Here is a 27,393-nt window from a genome sequence, read left to right as displayed (position 1 = left end):
GAACAGTACTATAGATGGAAATAAGAAAAAAGATTCGAGAGTGGAGAAGAAAAACGCAAGAAAAAGCAGGAGAAAGAAAAGATCCTTAAACAAAATCGAAAAAAGAACCAAAATTTGTTTAAACTCACTTTCGCACGGTAACCCATAGCTAGTGAAGCTGCAACAAATAAAAATGCACATGATGAAATAGAAATAACTGAGGGAAACGTAGCTTCCGTAACAGAAGGAGATGAAAAAACATATAACGACAGTTTTATTCCAGTTCAATAAGTTAAAGGACCAGAAACCGATATTAAGTTAGAAATTGAAGTTAAATATAAATTGGGACCTAAATTCGGAAAACTACAGAATTACGGAATACAATAACTGAAGAAGTACGGAAATCTATGGTTTTTTGAAAATATATCACTGGATCAAAAATTAAAAGAGATTGGCTAACGTATTCTCCCTCAAATGGAATATCGTATTTTGGGTTTATTCAGTCCGTGTGTAATACAACTTTTTTTTCAGCCCCTGCCCACCGATGGGAAGTTATGATCAAATGCCTTAATGAAACTTCACTAAGCGATCTCATTCGCCACGATCTAGTCCTTAAATAAACAAGCAGCAAAAGATTGACTTCAAGGGTACATGCAACAAGAATTTGGTGCTCAAAGTGCTTGGTAAACTCAATGCTCTTTTGTAAGAGTATTCGCATGCAAAAAAGAGCTTCTCGAGTACACATACCGTTTCGAAAACCAAACTGTTCGTCATCAGTTCCCCTCATAAAGATTGTATATGCGAGAATATAATATTTTCATAAAAATTTTGAGCATGTTTTGTTTTTTGCAGTAATTCACACACTATCAGACCCAATTGAAGGATTTACCGATAATTTTAATGGACCAAATGGATTAATTACTGCTGCAGGAACAGGTAATTAAATGTAGTAAACGTTTTCAATTATTGTAGGTACATATTTATAAATTGATGAAATTAGTCACTCCCTAAAGTTAGTACAGTATCCGCCAAAGTAAACAATACCGAAATTAAGAGGGCTGTGAAATTGTGCACGCAAGTTGCATTTATCATATTTGGTATAGGTACTTGTCATTAGTTGTCAACTTGATATTACGTTACGGTTAAAATCTTTGTCATTATGGTTCTTTCTACCAAAGAAAAAGTTTTTTTAGTAGAACATTATTTCCGCTCATACGGAGTTGGACGGGATAATGGCCCATGTTCAAAACAAAAAATGTCAGGAAGATATGAACTGTGACGATAATATAATTTTATCGTCTACAGTACGCCAATGAATTAAGTAAAACTTGTGTCTGTACCGTCTCAGATGATATAAAAGTCGGAACGAAAAGCCTAGTTGATTATTATTCTTGGAGCGTTGATCGAAAAATAATAAACAACAACGAGATATAAGAGGTGAGTTTAAGTAGTATATCCCGACCATTTTCCGCAATCCTACAACCCCCGTCGTCTTTGGTGTGCTGAACAAATTTCGACGGTTTTTTTCCTTTTACCTATCCTTACACGAGCGGTGATCGTATTTCATAACATGTCTTTTCCTCTGGCGAGCTGAGCGAGATTTCCTCTCCTTATAGGTCCATTTCATATTAATAAAAGTAATTCCTAATCCACGCGATCATCAATATCATTCATTCATGTACAAAATATCGTCACATCGACTCGAACCGAAAGCTCGATGTGTAGATTATAAATATATTTTATTAACGAAATTAACGAGTAATTAAGGCTTATTATCTTATCTTTTGTATGTTTTGATTCCAAATAAAAATGTCTCAAAAAGTGAACTTTTGTCTTTGGCTGATTGTGTTACCTAGAGCAACAAACGCAACGACCACGTTACATTGGCGCCCGAGCAGGGCGGAATTTTCCGTAATGCCAAATTTTGACGAACGTTCTGTAATGCACTGTTTCGTCTGTCTTTGTCCTGGTGAATTCCTCCACCATTTCTAGTATTATTAGTTATTCTACTTTTACTTTTATTGTGTTTTTCTGGTAGATATTTTCGATCGTTTTAATTATTCCTAGAGGTACCTCTCTTGCGTACAATAAATGGATAATTTCCTTTAATTTGACCCTGTCAAATGCTTTCTTAAGGTTCACGAAACAAAAATATGTCGGTGTGTTGTATTATAATTCTTTCTCTTGAAGCTGCCTCCTTAAAAATATAACGTCGTTGCATGATCTTCCAGACGTAAATCCTTGTTGTTTTTCTGCAAATATTATAATTTTATTCAGTTTGTTTGTTATCACTTTGGTTGTTAATTTTAATGATGTGTTTAATAAATTAATTCCTCTGTAATTCTCCAGGTCCAATTTTTCTCCCTTTTTGCAGAGGGGTAATAGGATTGACCTCCGTTCTTGTGGTATTCTGTTTTGTTCAATTATTTTTTTGATTAGTTTTGATCGTTGTTTGGTCAGATCGGGTCTTCCCTATTTTAGGAGTTCATTCAGTATTCTGTTCTCTGCTGATGATTTTCTATTTTTTAATTTTCTTAATGCTTCCTTTATCTCTGTTTCTTCAATGTTTATTTCTTCGTTTCCATCAGAGTTTCTTGCATGAGAGTTTAATGAGGGTAAGAAATCGATTGGAAGTTCTGTCCGACAAAATACATGGGACGTTTTCGTAGTCTTACGTTCGAAACGTGTAACCTGTTCCACAATCAAAACTTCCCCTGTTCCAGTGTTCCCGTACATCAAAGTTTGTCCGACTAGATACTGTTAAGCTATTAACAAATTTTCAGCTTGCTATTAATAAACTTTTTTTGGTACGCGGAATCCAGGGCTATTCCTTTCGTTTACTTTAATACCCTTATTAGAGTCTGCCACTGCTTCTTCGATGGCTTCTTCGTATGTGTTAAGTTAAACAATATTGGAGAAAGTATAAAACCTTATCTTACCCCTTTTTAATTGAGAAATTTTCTGTTTCGTTGAAATTTTGAAGATTTTGTCTGGTTCCATTACAAATTGGCGATAATTCTTGTATGCTTGGCATTGTAATATAAAGTAGGACATTCTGTATAAAATATGTTTAAGTCATTAATCGATGTAGTATCTGTTCTTGGATTCAATAACCGCGAGTAACATTGGATTGTCATGTTTGTTATTATTTAAAAGTGTATATAAACATTAACTCGGGCGAGAAAGATATTATGATTATTGTTGTAGTTAGCAAGTATTCACATTTAGGATAGGGCGCGATAATATAAACAAGTTATTATGATTTGGTCATCGACATGGTAAACCGAAAATATATGTATTTGAATAGAAATAAGAGTTTTAATTAATTGGGACCAGAAGACATTAACATCACACATATTTATGACAGCATCCAATCCCAACGCTTTAGATATTTTATCATTAGTTCGTGTTTCACATTATCGAATGCTTTCTCATAATCGACAAAACAGATAAAAACATCCTTATAGATATAGATAAATTAAAAAATCATTAAGAAATATTTTGTTCTACAGGTATCATAAGGATAATTTATGGCGGTAAAGATGCCGTAGTAGATTATATACCAGCCGACTACGTTATAAAAGGAATCATATTGGCAACCGAATCACAAGGAGTAAAAAAGTATGTATAGTTTTGTCTCCCTAAATCCAAACTTTATACAGGGTGGAACTCACTTATAGAATACAATTTTTTCTGTCCTTCTTTTAAACAATTATAAATAATACCGAGACCCGTCAATTTTAAAACGTTTTTATATACTTGGCTTGGTCTGTGTCACTGTCTCCGCAAATTTTGTAATCCATTTTAAAAATAGTTCTAGACTACCCAGACACCTGAAATTTTCAGAATAGCTCTGAACTCGCTAACAATGCAATATTTAAGTATATTCAAATGGGAAATAAGCCACAATTTTACTTAAAAATGATTTTATTAACGTTTCTAATTTAGCTCTAATTATGCTAAATGAAACCAATTGTGTCGCTAATTCCTCGGTAGAATGCAGTAGGATGTGGTTACCCATATTAAAGGAGGAAGTCAATAGAAAGAAAATACCACAATTAGTAAATCAGTAACATATCGAGTTAGTACATATTTAGTATTTTAGTATTATTTCAAATTTAAAATATCAAGTCAGAATTTGGTATTAGTTTTGAGAGTAAACTAAATGTAAACCCAAATACTTACGATGTCGGGATAGTATCACGAGGTTTTTCCTGGTTTTCCCTCGTGATTTACTATGGAATCTCTAACGCGAGAATTTCAGTGCCACCGTTGCATTTGGTTGTCTTTTTAAAGACAGATCACATGCTATGATTTTTTGTGGCGGATATTCTTGAGTTGGGATTGATTTCATGTAATCGAATGAACTATCTTTTAGTAAAGTCGTCCCAGGAACGCAACTCATCAATATTGGCAATATCATTTTAAAGTCGTCTACTTTAAAATATATAATACGTGTCTGAATTGCCGATATAAATGAGTCAGATTAAATAAATTATTAGAAGAATTTTTTACTAAGCAACAACATTTTTGTTTATTTAGTATTATTTTGTATTTTGACAACGACACCCGACTTGGGCGTCGAAACGTTAATAAAATCATTTTTAGGTAAAATTGTGGCTTATTTCCCATTTGAATGTACTTGATTATAAAAATGCCACAAGAAAATATCTTCAGAACAACATTAATGCAATATTTAACTGCTACTATACAGTATACAGGGTGATTGATTAGTGTGGTAAAGCTCCGTAGATCCGTTATAGTAATAGATAGCAGTAAATGTTAATAACAAAAATTGTAGCCAACTTTGAGCTTCACATTACAAAATTAGTTGAAATGTTACAGGGTGTTCGATAACGTAGTGGAAGACCAAACTTATGTTTTTTAAATAGAACATCCTATATTTTATTTTATATTCGAAATCTTCTTAACTTATCCATTACAAAAATATAAAGGTTCGGAAGTTATACAGGGTATTTACAAAGTTATAACCAATTTTATATGAAAATCGTAACAAGTTTAACTCCCTGTATAAATAAAAATAAGCAAAACGGCAATGGCGTATTGATGCCATATTTTTTCATTTACTGTCAAAATTTTCATAAATAATTTATATTGCTAATTTTCTTTATATTGGATACAGGGTGAGTCAAAACGCAAGTACATTATTTTCTCAGTAATTTTGAATAGAACAACCTGTATTTTATATCACTATCGAAAAGTACTATTACTGTATTTTAATTTTTGTATAACATTCCCTATGTCTAAATTTATTAGTTTCCGAGATATTTTCATTTTTCAGAGCAAATTATTAATAACGGGTCTAAATCTTTCCAAATTTGAAATAAGCCATGACTGAATTGTCTAAAACTGACAATTTACGATTACTGAATATTAATCTGTAACCAAAATTGGCTACAATTTTTGTTATTAACTTTTATTGCTAACTATTACTATAACGGATCTACGGAGCTTTATCCCACTAATCAATCACCCTGTATGGATAAATCGATTTTTTTAATTTCAAACTATTTTAAAAATGTGACTAATGCAAAGATATTTTAAATTACGTTAATAAATTGATATCTACAAATTGATGGTGGCTCAGTGGCATTAGATTGCACATCGAGAAATTCCGAGTTCGAACCCGGCTGTGGCTGTTGGGTATCTTTTTTAATTTTTTTAATAAATAAATAAAAGTTGATATAATTAAAATTCATATTTTATAAGTTAATTATTATAATATAAAGTTATATACAGTCCGAAAAATCAAAGAATACCCATGAACGATCACATCAATCACTTATTTTGTATTTGCTGTCTTTTTCTATAACAAAAGTTTGTTATTTACAGAAAATGACAGCAACTACAAAATAAGTAATTAATGTGATCGTTCATGGGTAATTTTTAATTTTTCCGACTGTATACCATTTTAAACAACCGTGGTATTATAAAAAGTACTTTTTTTACTAGTGTAATTTTTGGAATTATAATTACAACAGTTAATACACCTACTAAAAATTTATATTTTATAAATTAATTATTTTTTCGAAACATGTTGTGTCCTATATAACACAACCGTGGTATTATAAAAAGCACTTTTATACAGGGTCATTGATTAGTAGGGTAAAACTCAATAGCTCCGCTATAGTAATAGATAGCAATAAAAGTTAATAACAAAAATTTTAGCCACCTTTGAGCTTCATATTACAAAATTAGTTAGAATGTTACAGGGCGTTCGATAACACAGTGGTAGACCTAACTTTTGTTTTTTTTTTTAATGGAACACCCTATATTTTATTTTATATTCGAAATCCTGTTAACTTCTCCATCACAAAAATATAAAGGTTTGTAATGTTATACAGGGTACTTACAAAGTTATAACCAATTTTGTATGAAAATCGTAACAAGTTCAACTCCCTGTATAAATAAAAATAAGCACAACAGCAATGGTTTATGAATGCCATATTTTTTTATTTATTGTCAAAATTTTTAAGAATTATTGATATTGCTAATTCTCTTTATATTAAATACAGGGTGAGTCAAAACGCAAGTATATTATTTTCTCAGTAATGTTAAATGGAACACCCTGTATTTTATATCATTATTGAAAATAACATTAACGTACTTTAATTTTATATATAACATTCCCTATGCCCAAATTTATTAGTTTTAGAGATATTTTCATTTTTCAGAGCAAATTATTTTAGGTGTTTAAATTTATCTAAATTTTAAGTAAGCCATGACTGAATTGACGATTGAAGATTACCGATTATCAGTCCGGTAATGAATGGAACACTGTAGGAAATAAAGAAATAAAAATAATTTATAAGTAATACATTTTACAAACAAAAACACAACCACTATATGTAACATTTTTGAAACAATTAAAAACTATATTTTTATGTAAATGCAACAAATAAACAAAGAAAATTAGTAATAAATTTTACAAAAAACACACAAACACAAAATACAATATTTTGTGAAGACAATTAAACACTACTTTTGTATGTAAATGTAACAATGTTTGGCAAAAAAACATGTTTGAAAAAATTAGAAGCTACTTTTAATAAAATATTTTTAATATTTAATTACATAAGGTGTTCAAAATTATCTCCTAACACATTTATGTACGCCTAGGCCGATGCCACATTATGAGTTTTGACCGGATGCGGTGAAAACGCATCCGTTTCCAACGCAACCGCACCGACCTGTCACACTAAGCGTTTAGTCTGGTGCAGTTTGTAAGCGCGTACGGATGACTCAAAACGCATCCGTTTCCAACGCAACCGGATCGATCTCTCACACTATGCGTTTTCACCGGATGCGGCAGAAACGCATCCGGTCAAAACGCATAATGTGGCATCGGCCTAAACGATCATTGAATCAGCTACTTACTCTACGGAGCATTTGTAAATTAACACATCGAAATACACTTTGTATTCTATTTTTCATCTCATCCCTTGTCGGAGGTATTTTAAAAACTTCATTATTAACGTAACCCCAAAAAAATCAGTCCAGTTTACTAAATTCTGGTGATTTGGGTGGCCACGCTACTGGTCCATTGAAAAATGAAAATATCTCGAAAACTAATAAATTTAGACATAGGGAATGTTATCTAAAAATTAAAGTACAGTAATGGTACTTTTCAATAGTGATATAAAATACAGGGTGTTCCATTTAAAATTACTGAGAAAATAATGTACTTGCGTTTTGACTCACCCTGTATTTGATATAAAGAAAATTAGCAATATCGGATCATTCTTGAAAATTTTGACAATACGTTAAAAAATATGGCATTAATAAACCATTGTTATTTTGCTTATTTTTATTTATACAGTGAGTTGAACTTGTTACGATTTTCATATAAAATTGGTCATAACTTTGTAAATACCCTATATAACATAACAAACCTTTATATTTTTGTAATGGAGAAGTTAACAGAATTTCGAATTTAAAATAAAACATAGGGTGTTCCATTTAAAAAAAAAACATAAGATTGGTCTGCCACTGTGTTATCGAACACCCTGTAACATTCTAACTAATTTTGTAATATGAAACTCAAAGGTGGCTAAAATTTTTGTTATTAACTTTTATTGCTATCTATTACTATAGCGGAGCTATTGAGCTTTACCCTACTAATCAATCACCCTGTATTATAGTGTAATTTTTGGAATTTTAAGCATTTTATATCGTCAAATTATTTTATATTCTCTTCTATAAATAATAAAAACGTTTTATTATAAAAATATTTTTTTTATAAAAGTGTTATTATTTATATGTAAATATGCGCTTTCCAAATATAAATTATTCGCGCAAGCATAGCATAATCCATAAGCTTTATTTTCAATGGAACACTCTATATATTTTAATATTTTTAAAAGCTCCTTAACAGCCTGATCACAACGAACGATATCATGTAGGATCATGTGTATTATAAATATTACCAGGTGAAAATTTTAAAAAGGTAAAGGCAGTTTCTGTTTTTAATTGATTCTCAGTTGGACCACCTTCTCCAGATAGCTATTTCTGCATCTCATGCGTCCTCAGTGGAGATATGCAGTCACAACTCTAAACCAATATTCGATAGAGGTATATTCTAAGAATAAACGTTTATGAATATTCCAAGATACTACGTACACGAAGGTGCTCAGTATATTCGGTACGAGAATATTCTTTGAAGTATATGCAAAGAACATGAAATTTAGAATGTTTTTATGGTACATGCTATGCTTGTACTACGCATATGCTAAAAGGAATATACTCGGACGAATGTTGGTCGTATATGCTTTGAACATGATGCGAACATCATTGTTATGTGGGTTTTTCGGCTTTGTTTCCTGGGGTAGTTTGACGTATTACTGTATTTTTATTATCTTTCATCAAACTAATGTAAACTTTTTTTAGGTGTTATGATACTATAGAAATTTACAATATCTCCTGTAACCATATAGCTTGTGTTACCCTAGAAGAAATGGTAAGATTTGGGGATAAAGTTTGTATGGAAAACCCATGTTCGAATATGTTACGTTATCCGAAAGTGGCTTTAACAGAAAATTTTTATAAATTTTACAGTGAAGTAGTAATATCCCATATGCTACCGTCATTACTTGTTGATTTGATTTTAAGAATGATTGGGCAGACACCAAGGTGAGTGTGAATAACAGATGGCATAACGTATTAAGGTGCGTACAGACATGCAACAAACCTTCGTATCGTAACACCGTCTAGGTTTCGGCAAAACAAGAATTCTTGTAACAACTTCTTGTCTTGTCTGGAGAAAACATCAAGAAATTTTAAAAAATCTTGTCTTGACGTTTTCTTGACATTTTTTTCTAAGAACCCATAAGGAAAAAATTTCCTGTAGCTGGCTGTATACCATTAATTACAAAAATTGAAAACAAAATCTTCTGTGTAAAAGCTATATTTATTTGAAAATCCCAATCAAGGGCCACATTAAAAAACAGAACGTTTTAGCTCTAAAGAGAGCATGTCAGTGTTCTAAGCAAGCTCTACATGCTGTCACCAAAAATATATGGGTTAAAACCCTTAAAATATCGACTAAAAGTCTATCATTGACGTGTTGTATATTAAATCCTGACGATCGCGATGGATGAAATTTAGAAAGATACCTCAAAGCATCATATGACTATTCCACGAGCATGTGGGGGGTTGAGTCGATTTCTCTGTCGTCACAAAGAGAAAGGTTAAAGCCAACTAAGAAATTGTTTATCCTTTTTTTAAGAAATTTTAAGATCTTGAAATTTCTTGATTACCCGGTCTGGTGACTAATTTTTTATTGCATTGCGTGCTAACACGGCTTCCACTGTCACTGGCTCCCGACCCCGGGGAGTCCCCGATCTGCATTTGTTTCCTGACGAACGCATAATTGATGTGCAGTTGCGCTGACTTATTTCATGGCTTCATCCGATTTAAAAATATGTTAAATTTGTTATTTAAAATAAAATCTAGTTTCCAATTTTATTTTCAACATATTTTCTCTTATATAAATTGAAAATATACATGCATCACCAAATATATCTCACTGTCAATTACTACATCAACGAACGATACTTTCAAGTCAAAGTTAACGCCTCAACATCAAACCTCCATTCTAGCCATTCTGGAGTCCCCCAAGGTAGTGTCCTTGGACCATTCCTATACCTCCTCTATACAGCAGACATGCCTACCAATAATGATATCCTAATGGCTACGTTTACTGATGATCCATCAATACTAACTTCAGACACAGATCCTGAAAGTGCTGCCAACAAACTACATAATTACTTACAAGTGCTACAAACCTGGCTTGAACTATGGAAAATTAAAGGTAATGCCTAAACATTTTTTGCATTCATTTCAACATTTGATACATACATTGTACATTTCTTAAATATAATGTCTTCATACATTTCTTAAATCAAAATCATTATTTACACCTATTACAGTTTTCGCAGTGTTTCCATCTCTTACAAATCTTATAAATAATCCAATAATGAATAATAATTTGAGAATAAGAATTCTTTTAAAACTTTACATTTTATTAAAAGCCAACATAACTCAGAACACTCTGTACATAGGTATAGGGAAGCCTTATAAAACTATACCTTATTTTTTGCGGACAATTAAAAATGCAATAAAATATAGGGTGTTCCATAAGAAAAAATATAACTTTGATACGCTGCCATTTATTGGGAAACCCTGTACATTTTAAAATAATTTTAAAATGTAGATTTTAGCAACTTACAAACTACTAATTTAAAATGTTTTTCAAATCTTTTACCATTTCGCTGTAATCTTCCGTCCCGTTAGTGGTGACTCACCCTGTATTTGTATACACACGATTTACCTTCTCAGTTTCATAGATGGAACGCCACAACGCCAGTATGTTTTTCTTGTAGGTTGCGCAGCGCCGTATCGTTACTGCCCCCGATCTTACATAGGACAAACCAATCGTAGAATCCAAAATAGGATTTATGAACATTCCATATCTGTTCGCAAGATGCGTAACAAAAAATTGTAGCGCAAAAGTGTTTCGATACGAAGTTTTGTTGCATATCTGTACCCACCTTTACATACCGCTTCAAACCATTATGTCAATGGACCGTGATAGTGTGACGTCAAAACGTCAAATTTTTTCCAAACACGTTGTGTCTAGATGTACGCTAACGTGTACGCAACTAAAAAAGTTAGGTAGAATTAAACGTCATAACAGATATTTTTCTATCAAACAAACACTAAACATATCAAAATAGCGTGTATCAAAATATACAGTCACTGCCCACGCTAAATAGCCACTAGCTTGATGAAGTTTAACTTTTTTATTTGCGTACATTTTAGCGTGTACCTAGACACAACGTGTTTGGAAAACTTTTTTTGGCGTTTTGACGTCACGACTATCACGGTCTATTTAAGATATACAGTGATGAGCGCGCTAATAAATAACTTGTGAAGTAAAAAGGGATAAAGATAAAACTAGTAGAAATGGAAATTATCGATATAAACGAATAAATTAACATTACATTATATGAGTATGACAACTGTTATTAATGGTAATTTATATGTTTATATCGATAATTTCCACCTCTACTAGTTCCATCTCTGTTTATTTCACAATGTATTATATTTTCTATCTTTTACGTTATTTTGTCGGTTATTAGCGCGCTCATCACTGCATACAGATGCTTATTCAAATTCTTAGAAAATCATGGACGAACAGAGTGATAAATCAGGAAGTATTAAGAAAAGCGGGCTTCCAGTGTATTGGAGGGGGTCTTTGGGGCCACTTAACACGAATAAGCAATCAGAACTGAGGCTCGATGCACCTGGTGCTTAGAGTTACTGCTAAGGCGCATCATTTGGAGTTTTAACGGTTTTAGGCACTCAATTAAGGCAAACAGATAATTCCTAGGTTTCTGGGATCGCTGAATACGAATACGTCATAACCTATGCCAGAGTTCACCAATTAGCGGACCGCGGTCCGCATCCGGACCGTGGGCTAGTTTTTTGCGGACCACCATTAAATTCAGAATAATAAAGTGTTTAGCAATTTTGAAAATGTTTGGCCATGAAATTGCGTCCTATATTTGACTCAACTTATTATGTTTGCAAATCCGCTTTATCAAGAATGAATTAAACATCGGTACAGATCTCTGGTAACAGATGAATATCTCAACTCCCTAATGAGAATCAGTTGCACTAAACTCACTTCAAACAGTGGCCAAAAAACAATCAGATATTATTAGTTTTCCTTTCCATATAATTTAAAATATGTTGTGAGACCGTTTCCGAATGAAACATTTTCTGATTCGGTTTCTTTTTTAAAAATGTCCCCTTTAAACAAATCAGAAGGGGCCCAAGGAAAGAAAAATTTTTTTAAACAAATTCAAATTTACCTTTTTGGTCCGAAAAATGTATTTTTAGTTTTTTTAGGTACTTTTAAACAAAAAAGGTCTCTTGTCATTTTTCTCAAAAGTTTTCGAATTATAAGCGATTTAAAACCTGAAAAGCGAAAATACGCATTTTCGAGGCTTCAAAGCTCATTATGTCAATTATTAGATTTCAGGTTGCCACGTAGGTACCTAAATTGAAGTTTAATACATTTAATTTCAAGATTCTTATGCGTAGTCGGGGCTTATTTCAATATAGACTGTTGTTTTGTAATTTTTAATTATGCGCCTCCATTCGACTTTAAAGCCGCCGCGCGTCCCACTTTATCGTGCGTCTCTGTTGCACTTACACATATTATACGTATTTATGCGAAAAATTCCCAACAAATACTTGACATTTATTAAAATTTTATAATTTATTATTAACGTTAATTATTGTCAATTTGCTAATTAAATAAGCCAATAAAAACAACGGACTAAATTGAAATAAGCCCCGATTACTCATCAGAATCTTGAAATTGAATGTTTAAACTTCAACTTAGGCACTTGACAACTGCAAAAATAATAATTTACACATAAGTGTTCAAACTTCGAAAATGCTAATTTTCGCATTTTTCAGATTTCAAATCGGTTAAAACTCGAAATCTATTGTTACAGCAATTGATTTGCTGATTGATTTGCAATTGATTTGCAGCAATTTGATATTATCTATTGATAGTTGCGGTTACAGAGCACTGGCTTGAAGTTAACGAGCCTTTTTTTGTAGAAAAATATACCACAATTGCCAGGTATGACCGTCCAAGTTCGGCTCATGGAGGCACCCTGATTCTCTCTAGAAATAATGATTTTTCTCTGGTAACAAAATATGACTTTTTGTTAAGTGAATCCTTCTTTGAGTTTTCCTTAGTTTATAATAAAAATCTTAATCTTTACATTATTTGCATTTATAGATCACCTGATTCTACCGTGGAACTATTTTTTCAGAATCTGCTAAATTTGTTAGATGACCTGCCTCATAAAAGCAGAAAAATTCTATGCGGTGATTTTAACATTAATTATGCTGCTGCTAGTGCTACCCAAGTGTCCCTGGCAAACATATTTGAATCGTATGGTCTCTCAATGCACGTTGATTCTCCTACAAGGATTACAAAATCTACATCTACCATAATCGATTATATTGTCTCAGATTTCTCACCCCTTGATGTCTGCTCTACAGTTATTAATGCGGGACTATCTGATCATGAAGCAGTGTATACGAAGTTTAACATCTTCAGCAAACCCTCCTCAAAAACCAGACGTTTAGGTAGGATTTTTTCCGCCCAGAATTTTCGTAAATTCCAAAATTTATGCTTAACTTCTGAGTGGCAATTTCCTTCTATAGACGTGGACTATAATTTCAGTGTTTTTCTAGATAAGCTTCTCCACATCTTCAATAAGGCATTTCCTTTAATTCCTATTAAGCCAAAACATCGGAAACCTTGGGTTACGAAAGGTATTCGCATATCAGCTAAGAATATGCGTTCACTACTATACATCAAGAAATTTAGTACCAATGTTGCTGTCACTGAATATATCATGAAGTACAGGACAACATATCTAAAACTTGTCAGGTCAGCTAAAAAAGCCTATTATCAAAATCGTCTGGGAAGCTCTAAAAGTGTTGCAAAAGAAACTTGGTCTATAATAAACGATCTTCGAAATAAAACTCACACAGCTCAATCATTTTCCCTTCCAAATCCTGAAAGTCTAAACGACTACTTCGTTAATGTGAGTAAAAATATAACATCAACAATTTTGCCGCAACAAGATCCCATTTCCTATCTTCCTAATTCAAGACAGGTCTCGAATTCATTCTTTTTACGACCAGTCGATAACTCTGAACTTATCCAAACAATCAATTGTATCAAAAGCAAATCATCCTATAGTACTGATGGACTATCTATAAAAATTTTCTCTAATCTCACAGAAAATGTGTTGGAAATCCTCCTCTCACTAATTAATGATTCCTTCGAAAAAGGTAAATTTCCAGAGTGCCTAAAGACAGCCATTATTATTCCTCTTCATAAGGGTGGCGAAAAATCTGATGCCTGCAACTATAGACCTATTGCCTTACTACCGGTACTCTCCAAAATTATTGAGACTCATTAAAACTCGACTTATGTCCTTTATCGTTGATAACAACATTTTATCACCAAATCAGTTCGGCTTTTTAACAAATAAATGTACCACTGATGCCATGTTTTCTGTACTACATGAGGTTTACCAAGCACTAAACAATAATCTTTATACTGCCACTGTTTTCTGCGACTATGCCAAAGCTTTTGATTGTGTAAATCACGACATCTTAATTACAAAACTAAATTTCTATGGCATTCGAGGTATTTCTTTGAATTGGTTCCAATCCTAATAGAATAATCGGAAACAACTAGTTAGAGCAAATGATACTGACTCTAGTCTCAAAAACATCGTATGTGGAGTACCACAAGGTTCAGTATTGGGTCCTATACTGTTCCTTATCTTTATAAATGACATCACTAATTTAAAAATCAATGGGAAAATTTTTCTTTTTGCTGATGATACCAGTATCACTTGGAGCAACTCAACTATTGCATCTCTTCATGAAACTATAACTTCGGATCTACTGACGATAAAGACCTGGTCTGACTCTAATTTACTCTCTTTTAACGTAAATAAAACAGTAGCATTATCCTATAAAGGAGCTCTTCGACCTTTGCCACTTCATAACAGCCAGATCAGTACCGTTGATTCTGTAAAATTTCTTGGTATATTTTTAGACAGCAACCTCAAATGGTCCCTTCATATCGATTCGTTAAGTAAGAAACTCGCCTCAGCTTGCTATGCAATACGATCTGTCTCAAGGGAACTCAATTTAGCATCTTCTAAAATAACATATTTTTCGTTGTTCGAGTCTTATCTTCGATATGGTCTTCCTTTTTGGGGTTCTAGTACAGCTGCTCAATTTTATGTCATTTTTAGATTGCAAAAAAGAGCAATAAGATATTTGCTTGGCCTCAGAAGATCTATACATTGCAGAAGTTACTTCAGAGATCACGAAATTTTAACACTTCCATCTTTATATATTCTAGAAACGGTTTGTTTAATTCGTAAACACCTTCATGTCTTTCCATCAAGGCCCAATCATCTTTACTCCACCAGAAATTCAATCTTTGATATTTATTTACCGATTCCATCCACTGAGTTAGTAAAGAAATCTATATTATATTCCGCAAAGAAACTGTACAATCATCTTCCGTTACAACTTAAATCTGCAACATCTTTCCCTAAGTTCCGAAAAATGACAAAAGCCTATCTATCCAAAAGACCATATTATTCAATAGAAGAATTTCTTAATGAATAACTAAGAAAATTGGGTTCCATGCGCAGTAGCATAAACTTGTCAGTTCCTTATGTTGTACCTATTTTATTTTATTTGTTGTATGTTCAATTTGCAATTTATATATATTTTGCAATAAATTGTTTTTGTCTTGGCTTTTATATCTTATACTGTACATTATTGACGATTTATCTAATTTTAGTAAATTGTAGTTGTTATTTGTTATTTATATTGCTTTTCTTTTGACTGTATATAAGCTTTGTCCATAAAATTGTAAAAATTTTCAGTGACAATAAAGCATATTTCTATTCTATTCTATTCTATTTGAGAAGAATGAGAAGATCTTTTTTATTTAGGATGACCCAAAAATGCTAAAAACATATTTTCGTGGGCATAAAAGCTGATGTTTTTCATTTGTTACAAAAAATTGTTAAATTTCTGCCCAAAAATTTTGCGAGGCACCCTTCTGATTTGTTTATGGGGGATAATTTTTGACAAGAATCCGTAAAGAAATCGAATTAGAACAACCAGACACAGGTAGCATTAAATCCGGACCCCGGAAGTGTCATAGGTTTTCGAAACGGACCCTCAGGGAATCTAATTGCTGACCCCTGACCTATGCAACCGGTCTCCGGAGCACCTATTTTATGCAATTTAAAGAGCAATTATAGGATTGTCAGAGGTCAAAAGAAGAGGAGAAATGTGTATAGATCTAGAATCAGGAAATCGCCTCTATTACAAAGGAAAGGAGGACGAAACATATGGAGGAATAGGATTTCTGATCAAAGAGAAAATTAAACAAAACGTAATCGAGTATAAGAACATATCAGATAGAGTAGGATATATCATACTAGAAATTAACAGGAAGACAAGAATGAAACTAATACAAGTATATGCTCCAACAACAACACATGATGAGGAAGAAATTGATAACTTTTATGATGACATCACCACAGTAATGGAAAACAAAAATATAAAAACAACAATCGTTATGGGAGATTTTAACGCAAAAATCGGAAAGAAAATGGAAGACTCAGAAAACAAAATAGGAAACTACGGACTTGGATCAAGGAATATTAGGGGCGAAAGACTACTAGAATATTTGAAACAACAAAACCTTCATGCAATAAATACATACTTTAATAAGAAGCCAAACCGAAAATGGACATGGGTCTCCCCAAGTGGGGTGACAAAAAATGAAATAGACTACTTCCTCTGCCAAAATAAACAAATCTTCGAAGACGTAACTGCACTTAATAAATTCTCAACTGGCAGCGACCACCGCATACTACGAGCCAAAATAGAAATAAGCAAACTAGCGACGCAGAAATCTAGAAGAAAACCAACGGCTATTGACCATAGCAGAATAAGACAAAACGCAGAAGAATATAGACAGACTTTAAGGGAAAACTATAATCAACAAGTAGCAAAGGAAGAGTCAGAAATTAATAAGATCAATGAAGAAATGAAAGAAAAACTCTTGGAAGCGGGAATGAAAACTGCCAAAAAACTAACAACAAAAGAAAATAGATTAAGTAGCGGGACAGTTAAATTAATGGAAAGTAGACGAAAACTAATAAGCGAAAACAAAAGAAATACAGTAGAATACGTAGAATTAAACAAACTTATTAGAAGAAAAACCAGAGAGGATCTAAGAAAACACACTGAAAATGAAATCGAGAAAGTAATTGAGAAAAATAAGGGCCTAAAATGCTTACGACCAAATTTAGGGAAACCACTACTCATTTCAATAAAGGATGAAACAGGACGGGAAGAGAGGAGAAAAGATAAGATATCAGAAGAAGTAGAAAGGTTTTATAAAGAACTATACACCTCAAAGAAAGACGCAAACTTCAACACTCAGGAATATATCAAGAAAACAATCACGAATGTAAACTCAGAAACACTACCAAAAATAGAAAATTATGAAATAGAAGCAGCACTATCACAATTAAAGAACAACAAAGCACCAGGACCAGATGGAATCCTTGCTGAAATGTTGAAAGAAGGGAAAGAAGAAATCTTACAAACATTAAGAAATCTGTTTAATCAGTGTCTACATAAAGGAGAAATACCCGACGAATGGAACGAAAGTCTTACAATCCTGCTATTTAAGAAAGGCGACAGAAAGGACATAAAAAATTACAGACCCATCTCACTGCTGTCGCAAACGTATAAACTATTCATGAGGATTATCAACAACAGACTAACACACAAATTGGACTCGTATCAACCCGTAGAGCAGGCAGGATTCCGAAAGGGATATAGCACCACTGACCATCTTCTAACAATTAGGACACTAATAGAAAAAGCTAACGAATACCATATAGATCTGCACTTAGCGTTCGTTGACTACGAAAAAGTATTTGACAGCGTGGAAATGTGGGCAATAGAAAAAGCTATAAACAACTGTCGAATAGATTCCAGATACAGAATGCTAATACATAATATATATAAGAAAGCAACAATGACAGTACAATTGGAAGAAACCACAAAACCCATACCAATTAACAGAGGAGTGCGACAGGGAGATGTTATTTCTCCTAAACTATTTACATTAGCACTGGAAGATGTTTTCAAAACAATGGAATGGACAAACATGAGAATAAACATAAATGGAAAGAAACTAAACCACCTAAGATATGCAGACGATGTAGTAGTCATAGCATCAAGTTTTGAAGAACTACAAACCATGCTAACCGAACTAGCAAATGAATCCGAACAAATAGGTCTAAAAATGAATTTTGCCAAAACAAAAGCAATGACAAACACACAAGACAATAGAAACGTAATACTAAACGACACCACAATAGAAGCGGTTAATGATTATATATATTTGGGACAGATTATAAAAATAAATAAGGAAAACCAAACAGCGGAGGTAAAAAGAAGGGTCAGATTAGCCTGGGCAGGATTTGGAAAATTAAAATGGGTCCTAAAGAATAAAAAAATACAACAATACTTAAAACAAGAGTGTTTGACCAGTGCATACTCCCAATTCTCACATACGCATGCCAAACATGGACCTTGACCAAGGCAAACATGGATAAAATAATAAAGACACAAAGAGCCATGGAGGGAGCAATGTTAGGAGTAAAATTGACAGACAAAAAGCAAAACAACTGGGTCAGAAATAGAACAAAAGTCAAAGACGCAGGTCAACATATAACCAGGCTAAAATGGAGCTTCGCAGGTCATAACGCTAGACAAACGGACAATAGGTGGAATAGCACGATACAACAATGGAGACCATGGACAGGAAAGAGAGCAAGAGGACGACCTTAGATGAGATGGGGAGACGACATTAAAAAGATAGGAAGAACGCACTGGAAACAGAAAGCACTAAACAGAAGCGAATGGAGGAAACTGGGGGAAGCCTATGTTCAGAATTGGACGAATTAAAGGGCAAAAGAAGAAAGAGCAATTATGAATTTCCGTTCATTTTTGTATAGTAGACTTTATTCCTCTATCTTCGATACAACAATGGAGACCATGGACAGGAAAGAGAGCAAGAGGACGACCCCAAATGAGATGGGGAGACGACATTAAAAAGATAGAAGGAATGCACTGGAAACAGAAAGCACTAAACAGAAGCGAATGGAGGAAACTGGGGGAAGTCTATGTTCAAAATTGGACGAATTAAAGGGCAAAAGAAGAAGAAGAAGACTTTATTCCTGACGTCAACCTGAATTCAAGTCTCTAGGTGTTGTATTTAAAAATCAATTTATTTTGTGCTAAATGCTCTGGTCTGGTGTATAACGAAATAAAAAACTTTATTTCTTTCTAATTTTAGGCTAGTTCGTATACAAAGAAAAATTTATATAGCAGCAACTGTACTGGTTCCTTTCATGACCAACACGTTTTACCTTTTAAATGATAAATTTATAAACATGCAAAAAAAATTAAAAGAAGAAGATTATGCATTTTCATTTAACTACCTACCTTGGACTGACGATGAAAAATACGAATACATCCATCGGGGTAAATTTGGTATTGAAGCACATCTGTTAAAAATCAAATCTGGTATTACTGGAGCAAAAGCTAAGAGGCTGCTGATGAAGTAAGTTAATATGTTTACGTACATATACATAGAGTCCTTACTCCTGTTCGCCACTCATTTCTGTCCATTGTGTCTTCTTCAGCTAAACTTTTCTTTCTTAAGTCCCTTTCTCAAGTCTGCCACACACTCATTTCTTATTTCCCTTAATTTTCCTCTATCTCTCTTTCCATCAAAAACAATGATAATTGGAAGACAAAAAGGAAAACATAAAATAGAAGTAGATGGCAAGCAACTTGAACATGTAGACAGGTATAAGTATTTGGGGGTAATCATAAGCCGGGATGGAAAATTAGAAGATGAGATAAATGAAAGAATTGCAAGAGTAACTTTTTAAATAAGAAAGAAATACCTAAGAATATAAAAACGGAAATAATAAAAGAGACTGTGAAACCCACTCTAACCTATACCTGTGAATCTTGGGCATTAACAAAAAGGCAAAAGAATAGACTAATAAGCACAGAAATGAGATTTTTGAGAGCAATAGATGGAAAAACAAGGAAAGATAAAATTAGAAATCAAACCTTGAGAATATACCGTTGTATACAGGGTGAGGCAGATAACTGGCCTATTAGAAATATCTCGAGAACTAAAGGCAACAGAATCATGAAAATTGGAATAGAGGGGTTTTGAAGGATGATCTGTTAAATGAAAATATTTTCATCTCTTTGCAACTTCCGGTTATACCGGAAGCTGCTTATAAGTTCGTTTTTTTTTAAATGGGACACCCTGTATATTTTTACATTTTTGGATTCTCCTCAATATCTTCTTTCTTAAAATATGAGGTTTTCTAATATTATACAGGGTATTTTAAGAGATATTTCCGTCTTTTTATTAATTCCGTAGCAACATTCACACCCTGTAGAATTGTAATAGTTCGCCATTAAAAACTGTGCTTACGCTCACGTGATTTTTAATATAGTCTACTATTGTTAAGAATCATTAGTATAGCTAATTTTGAAATTTTAGTATACAGGGTTAGTCGAAATTCGGAATGAATATTTTCTGAGTTTTCTTAAATGGAACACCCTGTATTTTAGTATTGTAATGAAATGATATTTTGTGGTACTTTTTAATTTCTTAAGCATTCCCTATACCTAACTGCTTTAATTTGTGCTTAATTGTTAATCGCACCAACAGTCTTAACTACGTAGGTATTTTGATAGCTAAACCATTATTGGTAATTTTAAGGACCAGTCTGGATTAATATATATATTTATTTCTGAAAAATTATTTGGGATTGAGTAATTTCACGGCCAACCTAATAAAATTTTACGTACTTATTGCTGCAATTAATGTTTAGTTTGAATCACCAATAACTCACAAATTAAAGCAGTTAGGTATAGGGAATACTTATAAAATAAAAAGTACCATGAAATATCATTTCATCACAATACTAAAATATAGGGTGTTCCATTTAAGAAAACTCAGAAAATATTCATTCCGAGTTTCGAACAACCATGTATACTAAAATTTCAAAATTAGCTATACTAATGATTCTTAACAATAGTAGACTATATTAAAAATCACTTGAACGTAAGCAGAGTTTTTAATGTCAAACTATTACAATTCTACATGGTGTGAATGTTGCTACGAAATTAATAAAAAAACGTAAATATCCCTTAAAATACTCTGTATAATATTACAAAACCTCATATTTTAATAAAGAAGATATTGAGGAGAATCCAAAAATGTAAAAATATACAGGGTGTCCCATTTAAAAAAACGAACTTATAAGCAACTTCCGGTAGATGAAAATATTTTCATTAAATAATTCATACCTCAAAACCCCTGTATTCCAATTTTCATGATTCTCTTACCTTTAGTTCTCGAGATATTTCTAATAGGCCAGTTATCTGCCTCACCCTATATATGCATTGCATAAATACAAATGGACTGCTCGAGTTTGAAAATAGATAATAAAATATCTAACAATAGCACGGGCAAAATACGTAAACGTGAGCCACGTTCGTTATTCACTAGTAATGTCAACCCGCCTTTACTTTAAATTTTTAAATAAAATGATTCACTGCCTGATCAAATGGACAGTTCGCGGATGAGTGATTAAAACTAACTCTTTTAATGGTAGGGGAGCCCAAGCGATGATTTTTGCAGTTACTCGAGCTCGTCAGATTATTACATGGTGTCCAATAATAAATATTCAGAATTCATATTCGATATTGAACAGAATTAATTTATCACCCAGTAGACCGCACGAATTTATTTATTTTATATTCACGCACGTAGATTAATTAGTTTATATACAAATTGGTCTATTATCAACAATATAATTTGGAAATGTCACGAAACTGCTGACAAAAGTAGAATTATTTACCTTAATTAGATATACAAATCACGGGGGACTAGCGTCACCTATGACCCAATTTAAGCTTCTATAAAACTAGGCTCTTAGGCCTAGAAAGAGGGTTCTCATTCAGTCTTCAGCTAATCGCGTATCATTTATCAGTTACAGTGTTCGGCGGTTCTCCCGGGATTGAAATATATCCTTGTGTTCGTCTATATCAATAAACGTATTTATCGCTACTCACGTCTTTTACGTCCTACGTAGCTACACATGGTCCTTATCGAGAAAAAAAGGAGGCCTACAAGTACAGTCCACACCAATCGAAATCAGTAGCAAATAGACGACACTAGGCCCGGGAGAACAGAACCCGAGCGAAGCAGAAGCCGTATCCAGAAAACTACAGGCCAGAAGCCGTATCCAGAAAACTACAGGCCAGAAGCCGTATCCAGAAAAATACAGGTCAGAAGCCGTATCCAGAAAAATACAGGTCAGAAGCCGTATCCAGAAAAATACAGGTCAGAAGCCGTATCCAGAAAAATAACGGTCAGAAGCCGTAACCAGAAAAATACAGGTCAGAAGCCGTATCCAGGAAAATAACGGTCAGAAGCCGTAACCAGAAAAATACAGGTCAGAAGCCGTATCCAGAAAAATAACGGTCAGAAGCCGTAACCAGAAAAATACAGGTCAGAAGCCGTATCCAGAAAAATAACGGTCAGAAGCCGTAACCAGAAAAATACAGGTCAGAAGCCGTATCCAGAAAAATACAGGTCAGAAGCCGTATCCAGAAAAATACAGGTCAGAAGCCGTAACCAGAAAAATAACGGTCAGAAGCCGTAACCAGAAAAATACAGGTCAGAAGCCGTATCCAGAAAACTACAGGTCAGAAGCCGTAACCAGAAAACTACAGGTCAGAAGCCGTATCCAGAAAACTACAGGCCAGAATCCGTACCCAGAAGAGTTACTGCAGATCCAGAAAGAAAACTGCAGGTCAGAGGGCATATCCAGGTGCGCATGCAGAGCCAGTCCAGAAACAAAAAAGAAAAAAAAAACCGTAAGTTTTTGAACAAATTAACATTTTTCCAACTATTTCGTATCGTATAACGCAATATTCTTTCCAATTTTAAACCGAATTATTCGACCTATACATATTTACAAAAATTTTAGTGCATTCTATACAATAGTTGCCATTCAAATAAATTTAAATATTTACGAACTATTTACTCTTTTATTTTTGTTAACTATATTTGCCTATATTTATTTATTGATTCTAACTATATTTGCCTTATATATTAACTATACTTTGACTATATAATAATAATAAACGGTTAGCCCTACAAATATTTACTACCTACCTATTTCTTTATGTTACAAGTTGATAAAGAAAAAACATTATACCCTAATAATTTCATAGTGCTTGGTATTTCATTTACATAATTTTAGATCGCATTATTTTTAAATACTCATCGTAATACAGAGGTTGTATTCTTATTATTCTATTTATAACTGTGCAACATAATACTTTGATTGACATTAACCCGCATATAACACTGACCTACAGATAAATAAGCAAACCTCAGCAAGGTCTACAGAATTACTATTTACGATTCAGCAAAAGGTGAATCACAGTAAATTGAAAATATAAATAGTTACGAAAAAATACGGTAAAAACATTTATTCCTGCATAAAATAGAAAGTACGTGGATTTAAACATGGAAGCGTTACAGAACAAGCAAGCTGAGCTTGGAGGAGAGATTTCTAAACAGGTGTCGTCTCTTAAGAGAGACCCTGGATCTCGCAAGAATCAACAATACATTAGAGAGCGTCAGGATAGATTAGAGGATTATTGGACAAGGTTTGGGCATAACCACGAGAAATTAGTAGATAGCGGAGTAACGAAAGACAAGTACTTCGAAACAAAATACTACGAGCAGGTTTTTAAGACATATATTGAGGGAAAAACCCTATTGGAAGAATATGGAAGAATATTGAAAAGAGGAAAGACAACAAAAGGAAAGGAGATACAAATAAGAAAACAAAAAATCGAGGAATTATTACAAGAATATGAACAGGAGTTGCAGTACGATGAAGAACTGCAAGCAGACTTGAAAGAACACATGGAGAAAATAAACACACTCATCATAGAAGCAACAGTAAATGATGAGCTAGACGTTATAGACAGTGACGAAGTAGAGAGGATAGATCAGCTAAGGAGGAAGGTCAGGGAAACGATAAAGAAAATGCGGCCTGCAATGCAACGACCAGACAGCACACAGAGAAGAGAGGGAGTAACATTACCGCAGGTAAAAATCCCTGTGTATGAAGGAAGATATGAAACGTGGAGAACTTTCCACGATCTGTTTACAAAGGTAATACATGAAAACGAACAGTTGTCGAGAGCAGAGAAGATGCAGTACCTCAAAACACAAGTAAGAGGGGAAGCCCACAGGATGATACAACACTTGCACATATCCGAAGCCAACTACGAAGTGGCATGGAACATGTTAAAGGAAAGATATGAGAATCCGAGGATGATACTGTTTAAACTAATAGACAGGATGTTACTAGCACAGGAAGTAAAGGATTCTTCCGCTAGAGCACTGAAATCACTACATGACACCTTCCATGAGTGCCTGGAAGCCATATGAGGGTTGGGAACAGACACGGAAGCGTGGAGTCCATTGATAGCGCGAATTAGCATAACAAAATGGGACAATGAGACAAGGAGACTATACGAAAACCACAGCGGAGACAGTAGAGAGATACCGACGTTCAAGTCAACACAAACGTTTCTACAGCGACGATTCCAAACACTGGAACTGCTGGAGTCAGAAAAGAGACAAGAGAAACAAGGAGGAACGGGTAAGAAAACAAGAATGGGTTGCGTGATATGCAACGGAGATCACGGAGTACCATACTGCAGAGAATTTCTGGAACTCAAGGTAAAAGACCGGAACAGGATAATACGAGAAAAAGAATGGTGTGCGAATTGTCTAGCACATAAGAAGGAGAAACTCTGCTTTTCACAGGTTAGGTGCAAACACTGTGGCGGAGACCACCACCAAACTTTGCATTATGAAACAGGAAACACAGGCAACAGAAGAAACACAAATGAAACAAGAGGAGAACAAATACAGGAAAGAAATGGAAGAGAATCAAACAGTAGAAGAAACGGGTACCAATCGGACAGGTACAGAGGAGGAAATAATTATTCCAACAACGCCAGAGAACAAAATAACGGAAGACGAGACAATACGCAAGGGAACAATGGGCAAAGAAACAACAACACACAGCAAAGAGGACAGAACTCAGTTAACTGTGCAAGCCATAAGGAAGGTGAAGCATTACTAGCCACAGCAGTGGTACGCGTTAGGGATGCGAATGGAGAGCCTCACATAATGAGAGCATTGATCGACCAAGGGTCACAATGTGCATTTATAACGGAACAAGCGGCGACGGCGCTAGGAACAAAAAGGCAGCCAATACAGGCGACCATATCCGGAATAGGCTCGTCAGGGGAAAAGACAGCCAACTGGAGTATGAAACTATTGATCGGAAATCATTACCAAAGTGACTTCGAGATGGAAATAGAGGCACTGGTACTACCGAAAATAACAAGGGATTTACCGGAACAGGACATAGTCCTACAGGATTACAACGAGAAGAATGTGCTACTGGCAGACCCAAGATACTACAGGGTAGGAAAAATAGACTTATTGCTAGGAGTAAAAGAATATAGTTACATATTGACAGAAGGGATGCACAGAAGAAGTAATGGACTACTAAGTCAAAACACCAAACTAGGATGGATAATTTCGGGGATAGCGAAAGAAAGGGAGACTACTAAAGCAGAAGTATGCTGTATGATATCCAGACAAGAAATGGACATACAAATAAAGAAAATCTGGGAATTAGAAGAAGTGAATCAAGAAACAAGTTTATCAGTAGAAGAGCAAGAATGTGAAGAAATGTATCGTCAGACAGTAAAAAGAAATGAAGAAGGTAGATACGAAGTGAGAATTCCGTTTAAGGAAGACGTCACAAAGTTAGGAGAATCTAAGCAGCAGGCATTCGCCAGATTGATGCAACTTGAAAGGACGTTCACAAAAGACAAACAGTTAGAAACGAATTACAGACAATTCATGGAAGATTATGAAAACCAAGGTCATATGGCAATAGCGGAAGTCCAGGGAGGAGGTTACTACCTACCTCATCATCCAGTGAGAAAGGAGGACAGCACTACAACAAAAATAAGAGCCGTGTTTGATGCATCAAGTAAAAGCTCATCAACAGTAAGCCTAAATGATATTATGCACACGGGGCCAAAATTACAACAGGATTTGACAGATATACTATTGAGATGGAGATCCCATAAGGTAGCATACTCAGCGGATCTGGAGAAAATGTTTAGACAGATCAGAATGGCAGAAGAAGACCAAATGTATCAAAAAATACTCTGGAGAAAGAACACAAAGGATCCAGTGCAAGAATATAAATTGAAGACGGTGACATACGGCACGGCCGCAGCACCATTTTTAGCATTAAGAACAATACAACAGTTACAAGAGGATGAAGGAGGGAATTTCCCTACAGCAGCGAAAATAATAAAAGAAAATATGTATGTAGACGATATATTAGGAGGAGCGGAGACGTTAAAAGAGGCAGAAGCAGCCCAAAAGGAACTAATACAAATTTTTAAGAAAGGTGGATTTACACTTAGAAAATGGTTGAGCAACGAAGAAAAAATAATGGAGAACGTACCGGAAGAAATGAGGAATGTAGACTCAAAAGCATTCAAGCAAGAAGAAATACGAAAGACGTTAGGAATACATTGGTCACCCAAAGAAGATACAATCAGATTCAAGATAGAAATAACGACGACAAAGAAAATAACAAAAAGACACATACTGTCAGAAGTAGCAAAACTATATGACCCATTAGGATGGATAGCACCAGTAGTAATTCAGGCGAAAATGTTCATACAAGAACTTTGGGAGCAAAAGACCAGTTGGGACAAAGAATTAACTAGCGCGCAACAAAGCCGGTGGAAAGCATATCAGGCACAATTAATAAATCTTGAGAGAATAACATTATCCAGGTGGAACAATTTAAATAAAACAAACAGAGTAGAACTACATGGATTCGCAGATGCGTCTCTGAAAGGATATGGAGCGGTTATTTATTCTAGGGTATTAGACCCGGAAATTAAAACAAATCTATTGATAGCAAAATCTAAAGTCGCACCATTGAAAGGGAAAACGACATTACCAAGATTGGAATTGTGTGCCGCGGTACTATTAGCAAATTTAAT

General features: G+C 34.0%; 1 protein-coding gene across 2 annotated transcripts in view; it reads left to right on the top strand.

The window, feature by feature from the left end:
• Window positions 1-27,393, top strand: part of LOC126889444 (putative fatty acyl-CoA reductase CG5065) — an 83,152-nt gene that overhangs the window by 50,297 nt on the left and 5,462 nt on the right. The window contains exons 5-8 of one of the 2 annotated variants that reach the window (XM_050657758.1): window positions 832-915; window positions 3,492-3,600; window positions 8,887-9,129; window positions 19,517-19,783. In XM_050657758.1, coding sequence (XP_050513715.1) covers window positions 832-915; window positions 3,492-3,600; window positions 8,887-9,129; window positions 19,517-19,783 — 703 coding nt within the window. The remainder of the gene's footprint in view (window positions 1-831; window positions 916-3,491; window positions 3,601-8,886; window positions 9,130-19,516; window positions 19,784-27,393) is intronic. The other variant, XM_050657759.1, reaches the window with a different exon arrangement.

Source organism: Diabrotica virgifera, chromosome 8 (assembly GCF_917563875.1).
Source record: "Diabrotica virgifera virgifera chromosome 8, PGI_DIABVI_V3a".
Classification (NCBI taxonomy): domain Eukaryota; kingdom Metazoa; phylum Arthropoda; class Insecta; order Coleoptera; family Chrysomelidae; genus Diabrotica; species Diabrotica virgifera.
The sequence above is the reverse complement of the archived record's forward strand: the minus strand, read 5'-3'. Positions and strand labels throughout refer to the sequence as shown.